The 26,522-nt window shown below is 39.5% G+C and overlaps 5 protein-coding genes across 6 annotated transcripts; 2 read left to right on the forward strand and 3 right to left on the reverse strand.

Moving 5' to 3' along the window:
• Window positions 1-38: 38 nt before the first annotated feature.
• On the reverse strand, window positions 39-3,058 carry LOC145464026 (uncharacterized). The gene is made up of 3 exons (XM_081447839.1): window positions 2,820-3,058; window positions 2,699-2,749; window positions 39-1,680 (listed from the first exon to the last, which is right to left on the reverse strand). Exons 1-3 carry the CDS (start codon window positions 2,953-2,955, stop codon window positions 671-673), a joined length of 1,197 nt encoding a protein of 398 aa, XP_081303965.1. The 5' UTR covers window positions 2,956-3,058; the 3' UTR covers window positions 39-670.
• Window positions 3,059-3,277: 219 nt separating this feature from the next.
• On the forward strand, window positions 3,278-17,554 carry LOC145464021 (putative E3 ubiquitin-protein ligase DTX2). 2 transcript variants are annotated; one of them, XM_081447832.1, is made up of 8 exons: window positions 3,278-4,108; window positions 4,498-5,710; window positions 7,439-7,906; window positions 8,472-8,539; window positions 11,607-11,768; window positions 13,117-13,281; window positions 13,902-13,991; window positions 15,196-17,554. In XM_081447832.1, exons 2-8 carry the CDS (start codon window positions 5,488-5,490, stop codon window positions 15,412-15,414), a joined length of 1,395 nt encoding a protein of 464 aa, XP_081303958.1. In that variant the 5' UTR covers window positions 3,278-4,108; window positions 4,498-5,487; the 3' UTR covers window positions 15,415-17,554. The 2 variants fall into 2 exon arrangements, with proteins under 2 accessions (XP_081303958.1, XP_081303959.1); XM_081447833.1 differs by lacking the exon at window positions 3,278-4,108 and having other exon boundaries at window positions 5,403-5,710; window positions 8,478-8,539; window positions 15,196-17,553.
• A 27-nt stretch (window positions 17,555-17,581) lies between these two features.
• On the reverse strand, window positions 17,582-20,057 carry LOC145464034 (aspartate beta-hydroxylase domain-containing protein 2-like). Its single transcript, XM_081447851.1, has one exon. It carries the CDS (start codon window positions 19,729-19,731, stop codon window positions 18,775-18,777), a length of 957 nt encoding a protein of 318 aa, XP_081303977.1. The 5' UTR covers window positions 19,732-20,057; the 3' UTR covers window positions 17,582-18,774.
• A 43-nt stretch (window positions 20,058-20,100) lies between these two features.
• LOC145464022 (F-box and leucine-rich repeat protein 13-like) lies at window positions 20,101-23,858 on the forward strand. Its single transcript, XM_081447834.1, has one exon. The coding sequence runs from the start codon at window positions 20,101-20,103 to the stop codon at window positions 21,478-21,480; it is 1,380 nt and encodes a 459-aa protein (XP_081303960.1). The 3' UTR covers window positions 21,481-23,858.
• Window positions 23,859-23,861: 3 nt separating this feature from the next.
• On the reverse strand, window positions 23,862-26,522 carry LOC145464043 (D-amino-acid oxidase-like). Its single transcript, XM_081447861.1, has one exon. It carries the CDS (start codon window positions 25,378-25,380, stop codon window positions 24,817-24,819), a length of 564 nt encoding a protein of 187 aa, XP_081303987.1. The 5' UTR covers window positions 25,381-26,522; the 3' UTR covers window positions 23,862-24,816.

A 26,522-nucleotide genomic window follows, 5' to 3' on the forward strand; every position in this document is an offset into this window, starting at 1 on the left:
AATTCAAATGATTCCCTGGATAGTAGTTTATAAATAACTAAAAGAACAAATGAGCAGGATAACTTCAATTTTTTTTAATACAACTTCAAGAAGGACTGGGTGTCAAAAACACTCATGATTCTTTTGTCAGAGTTGATCACAAACTTACCACAGAATTTAAAACAAAAATTGATTGTATTCTATACCACTATAATATTTATGCTGCAAGTAACTGAGCAGTTTTTATGTACACAACATTTTTTTTCACAATAACTTACTTGACTTCATTCTTGTACAAACACTTAACAATAGTATATTTGAACATAGCTTTTCATTTTAGACACTCTTTTCAGCCTAAAGCACCATCATAAACAGTTTTTTTGCTATCTTTCACACATAACAGAGCAACAACTGTATTAGCAGGGAGTTCGAAAAACATTTACAGTCAGTCTGCCCTACTACCAGATGAAATTGTCAAACTTTGATTTAACATCATATATTACTGTACATTATGTTACACTTGATCAAATCTGGAGAACTACTTCATAAAAAACAGATAAGATTATTAGGATTAAAAGCTATACACACTATTTACAGGTAAAGAATGTACATGATCTATTTGTTGGCATAAAATTCTGCTTTTTTAACACACTTTGGTAAAAGCACCATGAACACATTTATTTTATTGTATTTAGTCAGGTCCATTTTGTTGTTGCGATTGCTGCCTGTGTCGCCATCCCTTCTCGGGTGAACTTAGCGGTGAAACAATAATTTTTCCAACATCATCTAGTGCTGGGGGGCCATCTCCTTCAGGGCCTACCGTGTAAATGGTTGTAGGTACCCCCTGAGAGGAATGCCGACTACTCACTTGTACTCTTCCACTGTATGGAGATTTTGGTGATGTAACAAGTCTCTCATTTGTAGATATTGGAGGTAAAGGTTCTGGCGCAGCTCTTACAACAACCTGTGGCTCTGCCCTGTTCCCAGTTCTCAGGAATTCGACGTAATCATCGGGTAATGGTCTTTCCCTTCCAGCAGATCGTTGGTGCCCTTTAGAAATTCCTAGCCCTGGTCTTGAAGGAGATGAAGCTCGCTTTGGACGTGAGGGCATGCCTTTGCTAGACTTAACTGGTGCTACATTCAGTTGAATCTCATTGGGTGAAGCTTGGATTCCCACAGCTCTAGAAGTCTTCATCTTGGTACCTAGTGACTGGGGGACTGGAGATGTTGTTGATCGTCGATAACGTCGCTGTACATTCGAAGGAGTTCCCTCTCTTGGTGGCACAGGTGTTCTGGAAGACACAGCATCTGACATATTTGTGTTTGATGAGACATTTGCACCAGCAGTTGTGCTTTCCAGTTGTGCTTCATGTGATTCAAGAGAGGCTTCTGCGATTCTTTTACCACTTGAAGGCTTACTCTGATGATGTCTTCCAGACTGCTTTATTTTACTATTGTGTAGTTGTGAAGTAAGATATGCTACAGTGTCTGACTTCTTTTCAAGTTCTCTTACTACTGCAGCCAAATTGGCTTCCTTTTCTGATACATCTTTGACATACTTTTGATCCAATGTTTTGAGCTGACCTTCAAGAACAATAATTCTCTTATTCTTCACATCAATGATATGTTTGAGTTCAATGTTCTCAGTTTTTAACTCAGTCAGTATTTTTTGTGACTCATCTAATGACTGCTTCACTTGAGCTGAAAACAAGATAAAAAAAATGTCATATAATTTTGAGGCTGCTTACATGAACAGGTTGACAAAACAATGAGGCTTGGTTTACATTGCCGTATTGTAACAGTTTTAAGCCAAGCTTTAAAAAGGTTGACATTGCACCAAAGGAGTACCTACAATCAGGGACAAAATTGTTGAGACATTTTAAGAAAGCAAAATATGCTTTCTAACAAAGAAACATACTTCCTTTAATGAAAAAAGAATTTTGTCAATAGCATGGCCAACTACCCTATCCTCCAATCAACGCTGAAACTGGCTTTGACCAGACCATCATATGGCTACAGCATTCGACAGGGAGGAGGGAAACAAATATAAGGAGTGGAAATAGGACAAACCATGAAAAATGTTTGTTTTTAGGCAGTGTATCAACTACTTTTGTCTCTGATTGTAAGAAGTGATACATGTCTTATTACTCTTCTCAATCAACTTTTATCTTCTTGCGAGGAAAAACGACCCAATTTTCTTTTATTTCTATAGTAACAAGGGCCAGGGGAAGAATTCTTTCATCAGCTATAATGGTGGTACAAATTCTAGTAAATTAAAACAAGAAACGGACATTTCCCATGAAAATATAATCAAATTATGTAAAAAAAATGTATTTTATGAGCCAGAAATATATCCCAAGTAAATTCAGTCAAAAATCAATAAAATTGACAGTTAGAATAAAAAATAAACGAGAAAAAGAATTCATAAAAATAACAAAATAATGTTTAACTTCTCTACTCCACCAAATCGGTAATTTTTCAGTGGTACATAATTTCAGTATATCATCGTCAACAAAAACAAGGTGATAACCAAAACCACAACTACTTAGTCCAGCCCAATGTGAACGGTGCCAGTGACTAGTGTAAATGCTAAATGATTAATTTCTCTCAGTCATGCAATTTACTGAAAGAATAATTTATAACACGAAGTTCACAGAAAACATCTGTCTCGATTGAAACGGGTATTCAAGCATCAAAATCGAATTTCCCTTGATATTACCTTCATCTCCACTAGAACTCGTCGCATTCATTGCCAGTTTGAAAGTCAGTTCTATAAAGTAAAGAGAAACATTATTATCACGTAATCGCACGTAAATTTTCCTAGTGACAACAATCCATACCTCCGCATTTCTTCTGAAGTTTATTGATCTCGGCGTACAGCCCTTGTAATGTTTTTGCGTGTTCTTGCTGCATAAAAAGGATAGAACTTTCAGCATTTTGAAGCTGTACACGAGCCTGAGCCAGAGTTCCAGTCATTCTAATACTTCTCTGTGTGGTAAGTTGCGATCAAGCACAGATAACAGGAGGTAAAACCAAACCCCTTTCCTTGGTTGACCATGTATTCCAATATGGCTGCTTCGCCGTTGCCACGAGTAGCAGAACAAAATATCTCTTGGCAAACCGGTTTCGTCACAATAGTTCTTACGTCATTACTAAGCAATAGAAGAAGACTTCTCATTGGTGATATTTTACCAAGTTTAGCCAATCATAAATAATCATCTATTTGCATCATCATAAGAAGGCGTGGTGCCCAAGTCCCAGGCGGAAAACAGAATTTGGGTGAGTACTTAATGTAAGACTACGTATAATGTCCCGAGAATATGGCTGTAGCTCTAGTATACCCCTGTAAACCCTTGTACATTCCAGTAAACCCCTGTATACCCTTGTAAACCCTTCTACACCCCTTTAAACCCTTGTATACCCCTTTAAACCTTTGTTTACCCTTTTATACCCCTGTAAACCCGTGTACACCCTTGTATACCACTATACCCTTGTATACCCTTGTATACCCCTGTAACCCCTTGAATACCCCTGTAAACCCATGTAAACCTTTCTTTACCCTTGTATACCCCTGTAAATCCCTGTATACCCCTGTAAACTCTTGTATACTCTTGTATACCCCTGTAAACTCTTGTACTCTTGTATACCCCTGTAAATCCCTGTATACCCCTGTAAACTCTTGTATACTCTTGTATACCTCTGTAAATCCCTGTAACCCCTGTAAACTCTTGTATACCCCTGTAAATCCCTGTATACCCCTGTAAACTCTTGAATACTCTTGTACACCCCTGCAAACCATTGTATACCCCTGTAAATCCCTGTATACCCCTGTAAACACCTGTATACCCATGTAAACCCTTGTACACACCTGTAAACCCCTGTATACCCTTGCAAACCCTTGTATACCCCTGTAAGCCCTTCTATACTTCTGTAAACCCTTTTATACCCTTGTATACCCCTGTAAACCTTTGTACACCCCTGTATACACCTGTAAACCCTTGTATACCCTTGTATACCCCTGTAAACCCTGGTATACTCTTGTTATACAAGGGTATACAAAGGTATACAAAGGAATACAGGGGTTTACAGGCGTATACAAGGGTACACAGTAGTTTACAGGGGTATAAAGGTGTTTAAAGGAGTATAGAAGGGTTTACAGGGGTATACAAAGGTATACAAGGGTTTATAGGTGTATACAGGGATTTAAAAGGGTATACAAGGGTATACAAGAGTATACAAGGGTCTATAGTGGTATACAGGGGTTTACAGGGGTATAGAAGGGTTTTAAGGGGTATACAGGGGTTTACAGCGGTATACAAGGGTTAACAGGGGTATACAAGGGTATACAAGTGTTTACAGGGGTATACGGGGATCTACAGGGATATGCACGGGTTTGCACGGGTATACAGGGATTTATAGGGATAAACAAGCGTCTACAGGGGTATACAGAGTTTCACAAAAGTATACAAGGGTTTACAGGCGTATACAAAGGTATACATTGTTTACAGGGGTATAAAGGGGTTTGCAGGGGTATACAAAGGTATGCAAGGTTTACAGGGGTATACAGGGATTTACAGGGGTATAGAAGGGTTTTAAAGGGTATACAGAGGTTTACAGCGGTATACAAGGGTTTACAGGGGTATACAGGAATTTACAGGGGTATACAAGGGTTTACAGGGGTATACAAGGGGTTACAGGGGTTTACGGGAGTGTACAGGGATTTACAGGGGTATACAAGAGTTTACATGGGTATACAGGGGTATACAAGGGTTTAGAGAGGTATACATGGGTTTACAGGGGTATACAAGGGTAAACAAAGGTTTACATGGATTTACAGGGGTATACGAGGGGTTACAGGGGTATACAGAGGTTTACAGGGGTATACAAGGGGTTACAGGGGTGTACAGAGGTTTACAGGGGTATACAAAGTTATACAAGGGTTTACAGAGGTATACAAGGGTAAACAAAGGTTTACATGGATTTACAGGGGTATACAAGGGGTTACAGGGGTATACAGAGGTTTACAGGGGTATACAAGGGGTTACAGGGGCATACAGACGTTTACAGAGGTATACAAGGAGTTACAGGGGTATACAGGGGTTTACAGGGGTATACAAGGGTCTACAGGGGTATTCAAGGGTAAACAAAGGTTTACATGGGTTTACAGGGGTATACAAGGGGTTACAGGGGTTTACAGGGGTATATAACGGTTTCCAGGGGTATACAGGGGTTTCCAGGGGTATACAGGGGTTCACAAGGGTTTACAGGGGTATACAAGGGTAAACAAAGGTTTACAGGGGCATACAAGGGTTTACATGGGTATACAAGGGTTAACAAAGGTTTACAGGGGTATACAAGGGTTTACAGGGGTATACTAGAGCTGGAGCCATATTCTCGGGACATTATACGTAGTCTTACATAAAGTACTAACCAGAATTTGTGAACATGTTTTGATGAAAATTGACAACTATTTGTAGCGATTTTTATGTTCTTTTATCCTTATGGAGGATGGCTTCCTCCTCGAAACCAAGCGGAGTGGTAGTTTGGGAGTGGGAAGAAAGGCCAGGCCTTTGGATTCCTTACGAAGTGGACGTTGTCCGGTTCTTGGAAGAAAGTTACTTGAAACGTAGGGTGTCCCGGAACTCCACAGTGAATTTGGGACAGAGTAATCCTAAGTTAAACTACTATGAAGTTGATCTTGTCAATATGGAGCAACTGAATGTTAGATCAGGTAGAGGATCGTGTATTTTTCTTCTTATTTTAATGTTTCTTTGATTTATAAGTTGACGTATTACTTCTGAAAGCAATGCAAGTGGAAACCGGAAGTAGAACGGGGAAGTTAATCAACAACTTTTTTACAACAACTGCAGAAATTCTCGCGCTCTCATTGGCTAATTTTCATTGTTAATAATCGGATAGACACATGAATTCATAATTTATGCAATGAGCAAGAGTGGACAACTTGACAATTTGACAATTTGTTAAAAAAAAAAAAAAACATATTGACATCAGTCAAATTTCCATGCGTCTGTTTGGAAACAAACTCACAGCACAAGGCCAGGGCAAAAACCCCAAATATCATTGGCTAATGGAAACCAGGAAAATAAAACCAGGGGAATAAAATACACATCCCTTACAAATTAATCTTAATCTTTTGAAGATGGTCTAGTCAGACTAATCAGGGCATATCTAATCGATATATTCGATACTCAATGAAAACTGATCGTATTCAATACTAATCAATCAATTAATATCAAAAATTGATAGAAATCAACTGATTGGTCGCATTCTTCTGATTATCGATTTTGATTGATTTTTGTATTAAGCTATTGATTTTATAGATAATAAGCTGCAATCAAGTGCAGAGGACAGGATGGAAAACCATACCCCTTTCCTCAGTTGACCATCTCTTTAAATAATTATTATTGACTTGAAATGGACGAAGATCGTGTCAATACATCCACTTTACTGTTCAGTTGTAGGAGGGGGACATTGGGCCTTGTGGTATTGCGGCATTTCAGTAATTTTAATCTCCAAATGCGATATTGCGTATTCTCTGAAAGTGCGAGATGTGGTGTTTTAGCATTTTGGACGCTAATAAATATTATCCTGCAAGTCTTCCAACATTTTCCAAGCCTTTTCCAGTTTCCAATTAGTCATTCCCAATAAAACTTAGCTCTCCTGACAACAGAAAACTGTAATTCCTTATGTCGCAATCAGAAAAGGGTATTAAGTTATTTTTTGTTAATTAGTAGCCAACACACCAATGGATGTTACTTATTTTAACAGTATTTTGTGTAAATAAAAAAATTATTTGACTTAGCATTCATTAATAAATAATCTAAATTGCTATATTTGCTCTAAACTTAACATACAGAGTAGTGGTTTCAGTATGACATCAAGTTTCTACTCGGTATTGGAGTATTGCAGTATTTGGCGATTTTTTGCCAATGTTTTGGGCAATATTGCAGTATTTGCCAGTTTATTTTACGGTATTTTGGTGTTTAGAACCCTCCAGTGTCCCCCTCTTATAATGTCTCGTGGGGCTGATCCTTGTCAGAATGGATGACAACTAACATCAGGTAACATTAGAGAAATGACTTAGTTTTTGTCTTCAAAGTTGACTCAATGGTAAGCTGAAGGCAGGTTTTGACGAATAGTGTTCACCACTTTTTGGATTAATCTACAACTCCCATCAATTGTCATCAACTACATCAAAAAATTGTGATTATCAATTTCAATGGATTAAAATGACTAATCAATCGAAAAATACTGAGTATTATCAATGAATCGGTTAGCTTTCCGATGATTGATTTCCACTCACAAGATAAGATACACCCTGAACTATTGCAGCTCTGTCTGTTTGTGCTGTGTGTTCAGTGAGTGGATCTCACGGTCAAATGCACTTTTTTCATTTGGTGAACTTAATTTTTTGGTTCAATTTTTTTTCCGATTTCAGGGATGTTACGAAAGGTTCAGAGGAAAGTTTACTCAAGCAACTCTGTTCCGGGACAAGGAGTAAGATGGGAGTGGTATTGCGATGTGAGGTGGATGGCATATGACATCCCTACATCTGAAGTTATTGAAAAACAGAACAGTTCTGGAAGTGGAGGCGTACTGGATTTAACCAATACACCAGTGGCTATTCCAAATGTTTTGAATTTTCCTCTCATGGTACAGATAAATAAGCATACAGGTTTTCAACGGCATGTGCAAAGATTGACAGGTCAGAGGTACCCTTCGAATGCAAAGACCCCAAATGTTGCTGGAGCATCACCAAAAAGGGGTCATGTCATCTCAAGTACTCATAATGGTCGCATGGTTTCTGGTCACACCAAAGCTAAAAGTACAGCTACTCCAAGGAAAGACACAAAACCTGCCAGCATTGTAAAGAAAACAAAGAAGGCTAAAGTGGAACATGCCCAAGGTACTGAAGAATTTAAACCAGAAATTTCCAAGATGGTAGCAAGGAGGGGTTGTGATCCATTTTCACACATGAATTTAAACCCAATTCATCCATCACATATACTTTAGGATTGCTGCCTTGATTTACCTCAACATTCATGGTTGCCACAGACATCACTTTTCAAAATTCCCTGACTTTTCCCTGAAAAAAATTCAATTTCCCAAACCAAATAAATACAAAATATGAGATCTAGTAGTGGCTTCTGGCCTCAACTTGCAGCTGTCAAATTTTCTTTCTTCATTTAAGGAAAAGTATCTTTGAGATCACAGTGACCCCAAATTGTTTCTTCCAGCCTTCAATGGTATTAAATCAACCATGTTAAATTATTTCAATTTTCCCTGACTTTTCTTAACAATATCAATTTCCCTTGACTCAAAATAAAATTCCCTGACTTTTCCCTGATGTTGAAAAATTTATTTCCCTTACCATTTCCTGATCTGTGGCAACCCTGATATTGAGAGAAATGTGAAGAAATTAGTCAGGAGAATTAAACTGAAAATAGATTTTTTTTTTTTTTACTTTGGAGCTGTAGGTGCCACTGGCGGTGATCCTCTGTCTGAATTCTGCAATGACTTGGAGAAAGCTCCAGATGAGGTACACGTACTATAGCTTGACATACTTACATGTATAAGGATAATATGTTTTTTCTTTTGTTTCTCTGCATGTCAAGACTGGCATTCTAGGCTGCCGGCAGTCTGTTTTTCTCTCGAAATTCAGCAGAGGTTATCAGGGTGAGATGAAATTCAAAAACCCTGCTTGCCCTTTGGGCAAGCTGTAATTTCATCTTACTAGCCCAAATCTCTGAGGTGCTTGCCCGAAATTATTTTATTTGGTATCCGCAAATCAATTTAATATGGAAAAATAATGTTAATTAATAATACGGAGGTTAGATGAACTAATTCTCTTTGATTTCCCTTTTGAATGAAACCTTATACAATAAAACATTTGGAACTCTCAATGAGTGCTTCCAGAAAATATCCATACCCCCCATGGAGGGTTTTCCAGTTTGACACCAACCCCCTGGATTTTCCATTCCAAGGGGCTTCAGGGCACTCCCCCCCCCCCCCCATCCCCTGGAATTTCCATGATTATCTACTTGGGTCCCCCAACACCATGTAAATTCCATATCCATAAATAACTTAAATGACTTAAGTCATTTATTTTAATCTTCTAGGTACTGTTATAGAATTTAGCCACAGCTATTCATGGTTATGTTGTGGACAAAGACGCAAAACAGCATATTTTTTCACAAACAATTGTTAACCAGGGTCAGAAATTGCGCTTTCCTGGTCGCCAATGCGACTAAAAATTTTGCACTGGCGATCAGAATTTCATAACTGGTCGCCAGTGGGTGATTAGCTAGTTCATGCCATGATAATTATACAAACAATAACTTTGACTTTCAACCAAATCAATCAAAATAAAATTCAAAGCCAACCGCCAATTGGTCACTTACTTTTTACCTTTCCGCTACTTTTGAAGTATAAAACTGATTTTCCTGTTGTTATAAATCTACCACAACATTTCACAGCTATGATCAGTACGAAGCTTTGCCGCCATGTTTTTTCAGCGGTTTCCCATGACAAATGTATTGCGGGCGCAAGAGGCCATGTGCGTTCTTTATTTATTCACGCGATGTGGTGTCCAAAGATGTTCTGAACTCTTTCCATAATTTATTACAAAGTGGAGATGGAACATCCGCGATGAAATTAGTTAAAGATTTAGACATTCTTTGGGCATCAAAAGGTGGAAATGAAGATCTGTTAATGTGGTCAAAAGATGATTTCAGCACTGGTTTGATTCCTGATTACATCGATTACAAATATTTTGCCGGCAAGCCCGTGGCAACCAAAAATTTTGGTTTGTGTTTCGCTGCGAACGAAAAAATTTACTGACACTTTTTGGCGACTACATTTTTCCATATGGCTACTGGAAAAAAAACTTTCAGTCGCCAGTTGGCGCCTGCCTAAAAAAGTTAACTTCGGACCCTGTTAACCTTGATTTGGTCACACAAAGTATGCTATTTTATCGTACACTATTTATGGGGATATTTCCTAGGTCAGGCTCAACGCTGCTGGGTAATGAAAGATTAAGGCTCTGAGATTTAATTTTCCAAACAGTGACCACGGAAAATTCTAGACATAAATTCATGTCATGTTAAAAATGAGTTTGAACTAACAACTGACTTAGAAGCCCTTCACTCCCAAATGGCATAGCAGCTGACTTTTTCTTCATTCAAAGAAGTTTTCATATGAAAATCTAAGAAAGTACTGAAATTTTAAAAGCTCTTTTAAACAACCCAGTCAAAGTTTTAATTTATGCATAGTCAAAACAACATGTCAAATTACTTTACACATGAAGTTATAGCGGGAAAGTAAAGCCGTCACACAACATGTTTTTCAAAACAGATGTTTGCCAAATATCGCTGAAATTTTTCTTTCAGGCAAGGAATACATTAATAAAGTCATACGCTTTGTCTTTGTAGTTTGTAAAATGATAGCAAATTCATTTTATGCCTTAATGTTCTTAATTTGTCACACATTTCAATCATGTTGTACTATAAATAATCAAATGACATCTGGGCTACGGCTCCAGCGCTCTTACATATATGCTTCAAGACAATTAGACAAATGGCACTGAATCGACTTGGCAAGCAAACTATTCACTACACGGATAATGATGAAAATATGTGATAACCTTGTTACAGTAAGTTTCTGTCTCGCACTGCCACTGCACTGCCAGAACATGCGGTTGGGGAAAAGAGTTGATTTCAGTTGCTTAAATTTTATATTTTACTTTATCTTAGAAAAAGAGCATCGTTTCACTTTCTCTCACAAACTGTCTGCTAAACACAACATCTGAAGGGTGCGATTAGCGAAAAAAAAAAGAGAAAAAAAACAACAACTTTGCTTCACCCATGTCCACTTCATGCTTGCTCATCGGGCAACATGTAATAAGAAGGCCCTAGCTCAACCGATCGTTTCACTAGTTCTGGGCTACCGGACAGCCTTTGTGTCGTGCCCTGGTTATTGTTTTTGGCCCCCTTTACTACCAAGCCTATTGACAGAGTCTCTCCTAAGCTTTGACTTTCACCTCTTGAACTTGCTGATAGATGGGCTAGGATTCAAAAGAACTACTGACAACAATAAGACCTAATGAGATGAATGTCATGATATGTATCATATAGCATATTTGTTTTCATGCCCGAAAAATTTGTAGCCTTGAGAATCCCATATAAAGTCAATTTCCTTATAACATTTAGTTCTAGGTACATTTATTTGGGAGGCACGGTGGTCTCATGGTCAGTGCGCTCGTCTCCGGATTGAGTGGTCCAGGTTCGAGCCCTGGTTGGGGACATTGCATTGTGTTCTTGGGCAGGGCACTTTACTCTCACAATGCCTCTCTCCACCCAGGTGTATAAATGGGTACTGGCAAACTTAATGCTGGGGGTAACCCTGTGATGGACTAGCGTCCCATCCAGGGAGAGTAGAAATACTCTTAGTTACTTCATGCTACAGAAACTGGGATAAGCTCTGGCCTGTTTGGTCACTTGGCTCATATGCAGACTCTGCCTTTACCTTTACGTTTACTTTTATTTTACGCTTTACTCCCGAAATAAGATTTCTAAATATATCTACCATTGAAATGATCTTCATTGCAGGACTGTGCAATATGTTTTGAAAAACTCTGCAATATCTCCTCCTTCGATGATGAACCTGAAAATAGTGGACAAGCTCAACCTTCCAGTATTAAACAGCTAAGTCAATGCAAGCATGCTTTTCATGCTTCCTGTCTGCAAGCAATGTACAACAGCGGACCTAAAGTGAGTACAAGAAAAACGGTGAAGTTCTCAGTTAGTCTCACTAATGACATAACAACATAAACAACATAATGACATAATTTCTTAAATGTCGGTAATATGAACATCAAGGACAGAACGAAAAGATCACTTTTTTCCTAATAAAAGTGGTTATGTTCATGCTGTTATGTTGCTATTATGACAATAATTGTCAGGATGTTCACACTGCAAGCAATAGCGACATAACGCCCTTCTTATGTTGTTATGTCACTAGTTTGAACTAGGCCTTAGTTATCATTAGGTACATCAATCAGATATATGCTCATTCAATTCTTCCCCTGTAAGAATGACTATAGGATTTGACTTTTGACTGTGATGATTCAGCATTACAGGGATCTGTTTAATTTGGAATTTTCTGGGCAAGTTAGGACCAATCTGAGACAGTAAGCATAGATCCATGTAGAGCTACATGTCAGGACTGCCAGGGGTAACCAGATTCATGATAGGCAGTGTGGAATAGTTTGAGTTTGATCTCAGAAAACAGGAAAAACTAGGTCTACACCCGGGGGGAGGCACTCCTATATAAAAAGGAAAGGGGAGCTTGTCATACCTTTTAGGGGTTAAAAAAGTAGTTGTGGTAGCTTTTAAGGACTGTCCAAACAGTAAATGTTTGGCAACCGAACATCATCAAACATTGTTTGGTGACCAAACATGCTGATGTTGAAGTGAGAGGCCAAACGGTTAAAACATGTTTGATCAAACACAGATCAAACTATGGATACGAGATGCTGAGCAAGCGTGGGATGCATGCGCATGCCAAACATGTTTGATACAGCTGTCTAAACGAACAAAACATCGCCCATCAAACACCAGAACAAAAGAAATGTTTTAGGTTGTTTGATCGAATGTTTGATGGCCTTCAAATTTTTTCAAACACAATCAAATAGCACCAAACAAGGTGGCCAAACAGTAAAATGTTTGGTCACCAAACAATGTTTGATGGTGTTTGGTCGCCAAACATTTCCCATTTGAACAGGCCTTTAGAGTATTAAGCCTCGAAATGTCCACAGTGGGAGCTTTTGCATACCTTTTAGGGTATTGAGCTGAAAACATATGACAAGAGATAATGTGTTGTTTCAAAATTGGTACCTCTTAGGGGTGAAAAATATTTTGAACCACGCCCACAAAACATGATTTTTGTACCTCTTAGGGGTTCTTCTCAAAAGTTTTGACAAGCAGGTGCCCCCATCCTTTTCATATGGGGTCCCCCTGTCTATGTACAGTTACTCTGCTGAAACTTAATACTTTTCAGTTCCAAGATGATTTAACATATTTAATTTATTTAGCACTTTTTGTTATCCTTAACTTCCAGAATGGAAGTTTACAGTGCCCTACTTGCAAAGCAATTCATGGTATTAAGCTTGGCAATCAACCAACCAGTGGTCGTATGGACATACAGCACTCGCACAGAAGCCTTCCTGGCCACCCTGACTGTGGAATGATCACGATTGTCTATGACTTCACACCAGGAGTGCAGGTACCATAAAATAAAGGATATCAACAACTTTGTTTGTCATGTTATTGAAAATTAATACAGTAAAAGTATATTTAGGGATAGAACAATTAATTTAATTACTGTCTGGTAGGTTAATACTAGACTCTGTTTTTGTCAACGATCCTGGAAGCTAAATAAACCATTAAGTTTTCAAGTTAGCCTCCAGCCCTGTCTTCTCTGTTATTTTGCAAGACAGAAGAGAGAAATAACAGAAAAATGTACAGAATTTAACCCTACGCATAATCTGGGTATAAAGTCACATGAAGAGTACTCCAAGAAATTCATACTGCACAATCACGTTCTTTGAATTGATGTTGCTGCCTTTGAACTGAAAGAATTGAGTCTATCAACATTTAAAATGGCAACATTTTCCTTCAAGTGTGAAGAAAAATGTTGTCTATCTTCCAGCCTTGTACTGACACCTCATTAAAATGGCCACTAATCTTTTGGCCAAAAATAACAAAACAGATGAGTCAGCTTTTGCTTAAGAACTGCATTTGAATACAATCACCCCATCCCCACGACTAGATTAAGGCAACCTGTCACTAAGTCAGATTAACAGGGTTCCACTGTACAGGAGTGTAAAATTGTTTTAATGACAGGGACCAGAACATCCCAATCCAGGAAGTAGATTTAATGCAAGGGGATTCCCAAGAACTTGCTTTCTTCCTGATAGCCAAAAAGGAAAAAAGGTAACATGTTTTTCTTGTTCTCCCTTCCCGTACAAACTTGAGATCAACACAGTGAGTCAGGGACTTGTCTCATGTTGATTTTACTGAGGAAGCAAACAGGAGTGGGTGAGTGAGTAAGGGTTTTAGGTAGTATTTTAGGTAGTAATGACTGAGTTGGAACTGGTGAGAAGGAGGAGGAGGCATGAGATGGAGGTTGGGATAAGGGGAGCTATTGCTTACAGGTACATTTGTGAGGTGAGTGATTGAGCAGAAGTTGGTAGGCTGATAGAGAAGAGTGAATGAGTGTTGATTTCAGGAAGAAGTTGGTGAGAGAGGGTGTTGACTTTGTGACAGTCAGATTTGCCTTGAGAGACTGAGGAAGAGGGTGCATGTCTCGAAAAGTGATACTGGCAAGAGTAGAAGTAAGGGTTAAGGGGTGGGATTAAGGAGTGAGTGAGGACAGGAAAATGGCTCAATGCAGACTACATGAGCTAACTAATAAAAGCTTTAATCATTGCTTTGATAGTGAAGCTAGCTAGACTGCCTGATGTATACCTGGGTTGGTTAGCTGCTCAAACCATTGACTTTCATTATAACTGTCTCGTGCTGTTTGGAAACTGTAAAACTCAATCTCAAATGTTTTTTTCTCTTTTGACTAAGTTCTAATAAATTCAGGGCTTCAAATAACGGCCAGTCAACAGACAATGTCTGGTCAAAAATAGGTTTTGTCTGGTCAAACCCTTAGATGGCAGGACAATTTGTCTGGTCATTTACACTGGTAAGGAAAAACTTTAGAGTTTCACATTTTAAATATTTAAAGGTTCAAAAAGGCGTTTGTGAAAAAGGAGGGAAAAAAGGCGGATACTTAACGATCAGACCAAGAACTTTTAATAAATGATTCATAATAGTCATAAAATTTCCAGCTATCTTTGCAAATTTGTGCACAAATGTGATACTGATTTTGCTGTACAATGCATTCCACTTTTCCTGCATTGAGATCGATGCTCATGTACAATACACACTCTGAAAATTTACTTGTTTCATATTTAAACATCATGTGAAGGGGGGAGGGGGCACTTTTGTAGGGATAAGACATAATTGATGTTTGTCAGGCCAGAAATGGGATATGTCCAAGCAAAAATAGGTTTGATGGGACAATTTGACCAGTGCCAGCCAGGAAATTATTTGAAGCGCTAAAATTAAGCGGTAATTTTACCACTGACAGGTTTTAGAGCTTTTAAAGAAAGCTTGGCAGAGGAGGCTCATTTTCACCATTGGTACATCTTCTACAACTGGGGAAGAAGACACGGTGGTTTGGAATGAGATTCATCACAAAACAGAAGCATTTTCAAACCATATGGGTCATGGCTATCCTGACCCTAACTATTTGGACAATGTCGTTGCTGAGCTGGCAGCACAAGGTGTGGAATCTGATGATGGTTAAGAGGAAATATCAGTGAGGATTCAAAGTCTTAAAAATTCGAGGGAACTTTAGAGGAAATTGTGTACTGTAAATTAAGTTATTTCAGTATTTAGCAGCTATGAAATGTTCATAGGAATAGACTATAGAGAAGGTGTTTGTGTTTTGTTAATGGTTTCTAGGATGGAAACATTTCTGGGCTTAACTTTTGTCCATGCATCTAGGTGCCTTGATCTTGTAGACTAGAGAGACTACATCAGTCTATTGTGACATAGAGAGTGTAAGCAGAACTCACATTTTGCTTGCTTTCTATAACATCCTAGAGAGATCTGAAAATAACAGGCCTCATTACTTTAAAAAATAAAAATAAATATCTTAATTGACCACTCCCCCAATGGGGCTTGTCCAGGCCAATGAAAGCAAATGATGAAACAAATAATTCAAATGAACATAACATGGTTAAAAATCCCAACTGGGGGGAAGCAGAACAGTTGCCTATTTCCAAGCATGACTGAGGAGTTGAACTAGGGTCTATCAAGAAACAACTCTAGCTTTGTGGTCAGAGGGGGACTTGAACACAAGACCTCCAGATTTTAAGTCTGGTGCCCTGACCACTCAGCCACGTTGCCTCCTTAAATTGTCCTTTCAGATTTAGCAGCCACTTGCTTCCCATCACTACTTTCAGAGATTCACAACTGTTCAAGAGTTCATTACATTTAAGTAGCTTAAACATGTGCCACACGTAGGGCCCTGATCTATATTAACAAGGTGAAAATGTTTTCAATAAAATTCAGTCACAGTGAGGAATCACAACAGAGCATTATCTGGCCTTTGGAGGGTCATCTAAACAAGCATCAGTTCAGTTTGGAATATTTTATTGGATCTGTTATTCTATTATCCAGGTGCATCTAAGTCTTTAAAGGTCACTATTTTCTTAGTTTTATTATGTTTGGACGGTCACTATTTGAAACCATGAAATTTTATTAGTATCTCTGAGGGTCATCACTTTGGGAGGTCATTATTTTTGGAACTACATGTTATCTCAGTACTTGGCAGGAGGTTCTTATAATAGTTGCTTTACGCAACTACTATGTTGATGCAAAGGTGTAAAGTTTCCTATAATTGAAATTTTCCATGCATATTTGGCAGTGTATTTGGATGAGGCTAGCAGGGCAGGAAAAAACCCAGGTCTGATTGTGGTCTTGCAGCTTACACTGCAAGCCTTCTATGAATTCAGAAGCCACGTAAATAAGATGGTAAACAACATGGAAGTACTAGTGAAACACTGACCTCCAAAGGAAACTTCAAGAAAAAAAATTAAAACACCCCATTGTTAAGACATTCCAAACGGCTCTTCTCAGAGCTTCCACAAAAACAAAAGTCTTGGTCTACATTCACTTTGATTCGTTGCCTTGTTTTGTCGATGGAAAATTTGGAAAGGAAATAACATCCTTATCGTGGATTTCCATGATACACATTTAACCGACTTGTAGCCCACGGAAAACCCCAGGTAGCTTACAAGCCTTGAAACCTGAAAGAAAAGGCCAGAAAGGAAAGGAAAGGCAGCTGTCCCAACTGATTACCATGGGGTCTTCGGTGCGCAACGATACTTCAGTTCAGTAACAGATACAAATGGTACACTAACACGGTACTACTTTAGGTAGCAACTCTTAGTAAGAAACCACTTGACAACCTACAGAGCCCTGGTTGGGCATCTAATAACACAGAGAGACATAAAAGGTAGGAACCTTTATTTAGGGGTTTTGGAAATCACGCCAACAGCATTATTTTGTAATGTTTTCTCTCAAGTGTTGTTGCCCGAATCATGAGCGTTTTACCCAAAAAATTACGTAATTTCCATAGCCAGGGGGGCTGCAGCCCCCAGTCACCCCCCACCCCCCCTTCCCAGCTCGTACACCTATGTACGCATTTGTCCTCTGATTTTCATATTGGCCGCCACATCAGCAAGTAAGGGAAAACTGAATTTGCTGGCCCACTGGGCAAGTGGATTTCAATTTTTTTTCCTGCCCTTTTCTTACTTACTGCAACTCTCTATGGTCAGAGACAAGAGACTGATAAGAATTAAGCAACAGAGCACCTTTTCCATGTTTACATAGCCTCATCTAAACACAAGGAATTTTGGGAGTACATGAGACAGTTAGGCAAATCTGCAACGTAGTTGAGGGTTTGCATAACTTTCAAGAATAACTCAAATACGTTTCCCGATTGGAGGAGAACGTGTCACGTGGCAAAATTCAACAACTCCCTGGGGTGAACAATACTAACTCCTGAGGGAAACAACAACTTGAACTTTAGACTCACACGTGATCAGGTCGTGCTCCTTGAAACTGCGGCAAATTTGTGAGCAAGCTGGCGTCAAGCAAATGATTTCTGCGCAGTGTTTTTCTATTTTTAAGCTGGGAGGTAGAACAAAACACTTAATGACTGGCCCAGTGGGAAACAGTGAGTTTTGTTTCCCTATTAAGGGTCTCAGGGAAACAAAACTCACTGTTTCCCTTGCTTATTGTTTTTCTTTCCCGAGAAGCACAATTTTTGACTGGTTAATAGTGACTGTTTCTTTAAAGATTAGCCCTGGGGTGCATTCCATTATGCCAAAGATTTTGGTTGCAAGGTCCTTTTCAGTTCCTTCTGACTGGAATATTCAAGACCACCTCTGGAGGTGGAGGAATGTGGTTTATCGAGTCAAATCTGAGCCTGAGTCAATCAAACATAGTTGATCCAAACAGAACATGGTCAAATAGTTGTCAACTGTTTCAACCAAAGTACTCTTGAAATACTTCAAAGAAATCAAATGAAACTGGTTTTAGTTGAAACAGTTGGTTCCAGTAGCTCACAACCTGAGTTTATAATGTTGCATTTAAGGCTGGTTTTCACTAGCGACGGAGTTGTAGTCGGAGTCGTAATCAGAAGCACCAATTCTGCTTATAACTCTGACGCTTGTGATCCAGTGAAAACTGCATTGTCGGAGTCTCAAGCAGAAGCGGAAGAATAAACCTATCACAATGTTCAATTGCAAGCCTTGTGATTGGTTGGTTCTTCCACTTCTGCTTCGGACTCTGACAATCTAGTTTTCACTAGATCATAAGCGACAGTCATAAACGGAATCGGAAGAAATGGAAACGTTCTGATTCTTCCGTCTCCAATTTCATCAAGCTTATGACTCCGCTTACGACTGCGATTTTCGATTTTCACTAGGTCATAAGTGCTCTTACAACTCCGACTACGATTCTGACTATGACTCCGTCGCTAGTGAAAACCAGCCTTTATTGGTACACATAATAACTTAATTTACAATAAATAATATGAAATAGCTAAAAATGTTACAAGATCTCCCATGTTTTTATGACATCATTTGTTTTTTCTTCACTTGGCCATGCATTGTGGTGGGAACATAAATGCGAGTGCTTCCCTTTCAACCATAGTGAGCTCTGGATGCCAGAGATCCAACATAAGAACAACTCTTTCCCCATCCGTTCCCTTGTGCCACGCTTCGTGGAGGAAGGAATCATCAAACAACAAAAGCTCTCCCTCCTTCCATCTCCTTTCCTCTCTGTCCACGCACAAAACACATCCCTTGGGTAGAAACAAAGGTAAGTGACATCTTATCCTACAGTTTGTTGGGCCATAGTGAGCCGTTATGTGCGTCCCAGCTTGAAGAATCGAGAACAAAACATTACCAAACGAGCATCCCTTCAGCAGGGGTACAACAGATTCGATTATATCCATAGTTTTTGGACATGTACTACAGTTGTTTTCAACTTTTTCTCCTTGATTAATCAGATGATAAACTGACCATTCCCCTTGGAGGGTTGAATTTTTAAACCACCCCTCACTTGCGCGAAATCGAATCTGTTGAAATTCTGATTTTATCGATTCAAAATTCGCTGACGAAAGTAAAGAACTTAGTTGTGCAGAGTAGTAATTATGCCAAGGTTTAGTGCCAAGACCATCAAGGTAAAATACTGTAGGTTTTTGGGCAGGTAATAGATCGGTCCCGTCCTCTTGTGTCCCGCAGTATTCAATTCCATTATACAACCGTTCAAGTCCGGCTCTATCTCCTCTTACACGTACAAATTCGTCCAACTTCTTCGACACGACTTCAGTTGATGCAGCCTCTTTTCTGTGAGAACATCGAAGGCACTCGGGAGATGAACAAAAATTCGTATCATCCGAGCCTGAGTGACGTCTATAGCCTTGATGACTGAACATTTTAGTCAACAACGTTACAATCAGCAATACCGCCAAAGCTACGAGACCCTTAAAAAAGAAATTATACACAAACGAATAGCTTTGTAAAAGAAAATTGTCCAAGTCCGCCATGTTTGTTTTGGTGAGATCTAGTTCCAGTCCCTTCTCTGATCAAAATCAGCCAATGCGCAATTTGCATTTTAGGCTAGCGAATGTCGTAGTCTGTAGTGCGCCGAAATCTTATTGTATGAAGATGCGCGTAACAGAGTCAACGAGATCGTGTTTTAGGGGAGAACGCTGCAATTTGGGCAAGGTCGAATCCAGTGAAAGAGCGAATTCTACTCAGATCTACTCAAGTGCACTTACTCAACGAGGGCGCGCGTATTTTGGATCGTTTATGACGTCACAAAGTAGACAGAAACTTTCCCAGTAAGTGACGGCTATTACTTTCATTATCTCCTATTAAGTCTTTGTAATAGGAGTTAGAAACACGTTCCAACTATGGAGTCATGTAATTCATCTTTTCTTCTGAACGATCTGCCAGATTCGATTATATTGCAAATATTTTGTAAATTCACCATGAAAGAACGTCTACTGCTGCGACGAGTGTGTTGGAAGTGGTGCCATCTTCTCGAGGATTACAGTCTTTGGAAGAGTATTGATCTCAGTGAAGACAGCTTTCTGTCCAGCAAAGTGAACAATACCATTCTGGAAAGATGGATTACTTCATGGGGTAAAACAATTCAGCACATTGACGTAAGTGATTGCAAATGGCTCACGGATGTAGTCATTAAAAAAGTTGCGCAAAATTGCGTCGATCTCCGTAGCCTGAGCATCGAAGGTTGTTTTCAAGTGTCAGACACAGGAATGAACGAGATAGCCAGGAACTGCACTCGTTTAAAAAGCCTGAACGTTTTCCTCAGCGGGGTTTCGGAGGAGGGATTTGAACGACTTCTACAGCAGTGCCGCGACTTAGATACTCTTAAATTGGGGAGCCGAGGGAATTGCCACCGTATGATAGTTTCTGTGTGTGGTAATGTGAAGGATTTGAAAGTAATTTCAATCCACGATGTTATTCCATTTGATGAGAGTGAACCAGTGGTAGATGATCTCTCCTTGTGGAAACTATGCACGAGCTTCCCTGGGCTGACCGCCATTGATCTGACGTGGTGTTGCTTTATAACCGACGATGCCCTTTTTGCACTTCCTTTCTGCTGTCCTGGCCTCACCTCCTTCACTGTTCGGGAATGTCATCAGATTTCAGATCGCGGCATTCGTGCAGTCTTCCAAATTTGCCATGTAAACTTGTCGACGGTTCATCTAGAGCGCCTTTACAACGTTACAGACGTTTTGACTCTCGTACCCGAAGATCTTAATCAATTTCCCAGCCTCTCTTACCTAAAAGTAATTGACACATCCATCTCCGACATCGGCATTGCGAAGATTGCCGAGAAGAGTCCGAACTTGGAAACCCTTATCGTCGGAGAACATTGCTTCAATCCCTACAACGTTCACGGAGGATTCATCCCTTCTATTGTAGAAACTTGTCAGAAATTGAAGCGGTTTAAATTGTATTCAGGGAGAATGAAAGACAGCTACTTGACTGCTATCGGTGAAAATTTATCTTTTATAACTGATCTTTACCTTGGTGATTGCCGCGACTGTACTTCAAAAGGCCTGGACACGATTATAACGCGCTGCCGCTGGTTACAGATATTACATATTCAAAACTGTGCCCACGTGACCAGTGATACGTTGGTTATTATTTCGGAGAATCTCAGGAACCTCAGAGAATTGGAAATTCTCAATTGTAGACGTATCACTACCTTAGACGTGTTAGAGCTAAAGAGAAAATTACCAATGTGTGACGTCAGGTATTAACCCTGCTCCCAGCTGGCGATTTATTCGGAGGATACATTCTTCTAAGAAGACTCTTGTGCTCATCATAAGTTGCGATAGGAGAATCTACTCTTCTATCAAGGCAACTTCAAGGTAATCTCAAAGTCACGCAGATCAGCTTAGGTCGAATATTGCGACTTCCTCATGCGGAGAGATTCTATATGCTAATCAGGAAACCTCTGTGGCGCTTTACAGTTCTTACGTTCCCATGAAAACTGCGTTCAAAAGGTGCCAGAAATACCAAATACAAAATGCAATGCTTGTATTGAACGTGGAGTTGAGAAGAAGAATTGGCGACACTTACCTGGTCTCAAAAGTCTAACTAAACGAAAGAAAACTTCCACCACCGCCTCTAAGATTTCCAGTACACCTTTCTTTCGTCTCTTAACCTAGATATGCACGAGGGAAGAGTTCGATTTCTATAAATTGTACTGAATTTGTCCTCGTTTTTTGTAATAAAGAAGAGATATGTTTGGTAATATTTCGAAAAACTAAGCCCTTGTTTAATACGAAAATGTTTGTGTCAACACACCCAAACCCGAAAGTTCTCTCTCCCTTCCTTGTCGCTGTTTCCTCCGAAAAGCCTACTGCTCAGGTCATACGTTTAACAAGATGAAATAAGGCTCATGTTTTGGGTCACAAATTGAGCGTTAGGTTGAAGACGCAGATCACCATTTAACTTTTACTCATCTTTGGAGGCACGGTGACCTCGTGGTTAGTGTGATCGTCTTCGGTCGAGCGGTCTGGGTTCAAGCCCTGGCCGCGGACATTGTGTTGTGTTCTTGTGCAAGACACTTTACTCTCACAATGCGTCTCTCAACCCAGGTGTATAAATGGGTACCGGCGAACTTAATGGCAGGGGGTAACCCTGCGATGGACTAGCATCCCATCCAGGGGGGAGTATAAATACTCCTTATCGCTTCATGCTACAAAACCCGGGATAAGCTTAGGCCTGATGGGCCACTTGGCTTGGCTCGTATGCAGACTTTTACCATCTTTGTTTCGCAAATAATTAATTACTTGAACTAAGCTAATTTCTTGATCTGCAACCAATTAGTCCTGACCTGTTAATGCAATTCAGGGATCTAATCAGGGATTCCAGACTGAACGTTCTCAGTTTAATAAGTAAGTCAGATATAGAAGCTAACTACATAAAACAGGACCAAGAAACACACGCTGAAGGCGCAACCGCTTACTGGAGCCCAGGCTACGTCCACAGTGGTGGTACTTAGGTTCTCTGGGACAAAATAGGAAGACCGCCTTGAGGATGTGGTTGAAAGACAAATTGAACACTGGACTGGTAATTCGCGGCTCCTGTGAAATGTAGTCAATCTTCTAGCCGGAGTAATTAAAGAATACACCCTGCAAGGGACAATCTCCGAGCTAATTTTAATCACAAATTTGGAGCTGGAAGGGAAGAGTATTTCGGAATCATTTTTTTGACATGTTGTCGATCCAGATATTTGTCCTACCTGTGAGTCCTTGTTTTATTATCGTTTAACAGGTAGCATTTGTCATGCAGGTGAATGAAAACAGGCTAAATGCCATGTAATCACGCTCTGAGATGCTTCAAAAATAAAAGCTAACCAGTGTCGGGAAAATGAAACTATACCACGTGACAATCGACGTAACCTGCCACATTTTACGGTCGCGCATCAAACGAAGTTTTACACTGATCTTGACATCCGCGCCTTGGCTTTTTCAACTTTGTTTCAATCGCTCGAATTTATAACCGCTTCAGTTCAATACCCATTTTAATAGTATGGTGGTTTACTCATCATAATTTTGTTAGCTTTGAATGTTGCCAGACTCCATTGAAATTTCATTTAAAAGGGATGAACCATTAACTGTTTGAGGGGAGGGTGGCAATATTTTCTGAGCATTTTTCTTGCGTTGTTCGCTTTACACATTTTGTTTATCTTTTGCGTATTTTTTTGCGGGGGGGTTTATTTGCACAACTCCCCTCCCCCCCTCAGTATAATAGTCCGGTTTAGGTTTCCTAACACTTAGCTCCGAAAAAATCGTAGAAAAAAACCCGAAACTTAAATTTCCTAGGACAAAACATAGTTTTGCGGTGGAGTTACCGCGAATGACGGGCGAAGAAGGATGAAGATTATTTATTTCTCCACAAAGCGTTATTCATTAGGCGTGCGCTTGTTTCCTAAAATAAAAGCAAGCCTTTACTTAACCTCCCAATAAGCTTTCTCAACTAGTATTACAAAATTATTAAATTTCCTTATAGCTTTGAATATATATAGGAACATTAAAATTTTGGAATACAAAAGCAAAAACCGACACAACGTAGGATGATTTTTTGACGGTGTACTATATTTCGGCTGGCCAAACCAGCCTTCTTCAGGTACCTGAAGAAGGCTGGTTTGGCCAGCCGAAATATAGCACACCGTCAAAAAATCATCCTACGTTGTGTCGCTTTTTGCTTTTATATCCTTCATTTTATATGTAAAGCCGATTAGATCACTATTGATCCAACGTATACCAGCAGGATCATCGTTCCGGTTGCTTGCTTTAACATTTTATTAAAATTTTGATTTTCAAATAATATTAAAAAAATTCGTAACCTACTCAGAATTCAGATATTATAGATTGCTATTACAAAGCAGTCGATGTCAAATCAACCTTGTCTGTTTACAGAATAATCACAAGAAACTAAAAGTGCTAGACTGAAATTGTCTCACCATGCAAGACTTAGAGGTCAATATTTTCAGACATTAAGACTGACAAATGTTCAAAGCTTAGAAAAATAAATATCTGGTCTTTTCATTCGTTTGTACCCCAACAGCGCGTAACCACCGTTGACAAACGTTCGTCTTTGCTACGCTGCTGACGTCATCACCTTAGACTGAAACTTGGTATTACTTATACTCAAGTTCTGTAGAAAGAAAAGATCTTTCTAATGATACCCAGATCAGAGTGATTAGGTTAATTGAGCCTGAAATACGCACAAAAATGCTTGGAAATTTGAGTGAAGAACCGAAGGTAAATTTCCATTAACTATACTTGACTATTTCATGGTAAGAATTCCCCATCTCGATAATGCTTTCTCCGAAATTCTTGAACCAGAAGTATGCCCAGTAGAAGGTCAATAATGCGGAAAAACGCTAAGAAAAAGAGGCAAAAATGGCAAAAGAAGAAAACCCTCGTAAGCCTAAAGAAGTATAGGGTCCCTTACTCGCCCAAAACTCTTAAAAATTTGATTTGTTCCTATGCCCGAGTGAAATGTCACAAATCGCTAACGCTATGCTAGTAGTAGAAAAGCCATCCTTTCATGTTGTAAATGCCGTTTTCAGTAGTTTGGAGCTAATTTAGGCTACAAGTTGCCAGAAAGCGTTTCGATGGATTAAGAACACGAGCCACCGTGGCGCTAGCTTCTGTAGGACAGTACCACGACAAAGTCACACCCGAGCCTCCATGTCCACAGTTGTGCAGAACAGAAGGACACACTGGATCCCACTCCAGCCGAACGTTTCCTTTACGAGCGGGCCGCAGTCCCACCAACACTTCCTCTACGTCCTTGTCTCCATAGTGACGGAGGGGAGGATAGAACTCCTTGACTTTCTCGAACATTCTTCTGATTGGTGGATAATCGAGCGTGAGATTTCTGTCCCATTGGTTGGGTTGTACCATGCCACCCAGCCACAGTTTGTCGTCACCTCTTGGTAAGATGAAGACGAAGCTTTGTCCTTCTGATTTGGACTCGTCAATGTCTTCTATCAGAGAGATGCACATGGAGTGGTTGAGCTTAGGCATCAAACTTCCATCATTCTTCACCTTAAGAATCACACCTGCTAAAAGAAGTGATGAAAACATGAACAAAAACCAGTTACGACTCGACTGTAGGGCAAGCCACCATGTATAACGCATGATAGACTCGTTTGTGAGTAAATAAACCAAGGAGTTATTTACCTCTCAGAGGGTAGACATCTTCATCTCCTGCCAGTTCTCTGGCGCTGAGCCCAGAGCAGTTTAAGATCAGCTGAGCTTTGAATTTCTTTTTCAAGTCTTCTGCCTGATCTCTCAACAGTCCGTGAATTTCATCGTGAACAAAGCGACAGCCCTTGTCACGACACTGTTTGTAAAGCCACTGCATGTAGGTGACTGTGTCAACCATGGGAGCCATGTGTTGGTAGGCGTCCACTACACCCGTGTCTGTGTTCACGGCTGAAGGAAAGATAAATATAAAATAAATATGTTAGAAAAGCAATTTAATTTACCGACTAAAAAATCGTGGTTTGCATGCAAGGAATCCATGTTCAAGGGAAAAGGGAACTATTAAAATTGTTTTAAATATACAAACTGAAAAGTCTTGTTAAACTCACCAGTTTCTTCAATAAGTTTGGCGTCATGGCGGAATCCTGGCAAGTAACAGCTCTTCCATCTTTTCCAATTGTGTAGGAAGATCATTGATTTGAGAGAGAAACTGATTTTATTAATATTTGAGTTGTTTGTTTGAGCAGAAAGTAGTCTGTCCTCCAATAGATCATAGGTAAGAACAAATCAAAATGCGACAAACTTGAACCTTGTCTTCCGCGGCGAACATTCCAATGATAGGGAAAAGTTAATGCACTTTAATTTGTCCCGTAATCTGATATTTGTTAATTATTCGCTGAAAACAAAACTTGAAAATGTCCGTTACCTTCCTAATTTCTAAAAAGCATTTTGGTACCTTCGTCAATAATCTGCAGATCAATTCGGCACAATTTACTTAAGTTCCGAGCTGAGTTGAGTTTTAAGATATTTAATATTCAGATACCTTGGTGAAGCGTGAATAAGATGGAAATCCCGTCTCATTAATTTGCACAGGCATTGTAGTCTTCTTTCTTCTTTCGTCTTTCTCAAGATGTTTCTACAATTGCTCTCTTACTGCTGCTTAGTTCACAACTGATCTGGAACCTTTTCATCCCTGAATATATACAATGGGCGACTAAAACTGTTACGTGACCCTCACAACAGAAAAATATTTTATGAATCCCTACGTGTAGCCCTCTGTCAATAAAGTATTGGAT

This window comes from Orbicella franksi, chromosome 12, assembly GCF_964199315.1.
Source record: "Orbicella franksi chromosome 12, jaOrbFran1.1, whole genome shotgun sequence".
Classification (NCBI taxonomy): Eukaryota; Metazoa; Cnidaria; class Anthozoa; order Scleractinia; family Merulinidae; genus Orbicella; species Orbicella franksi.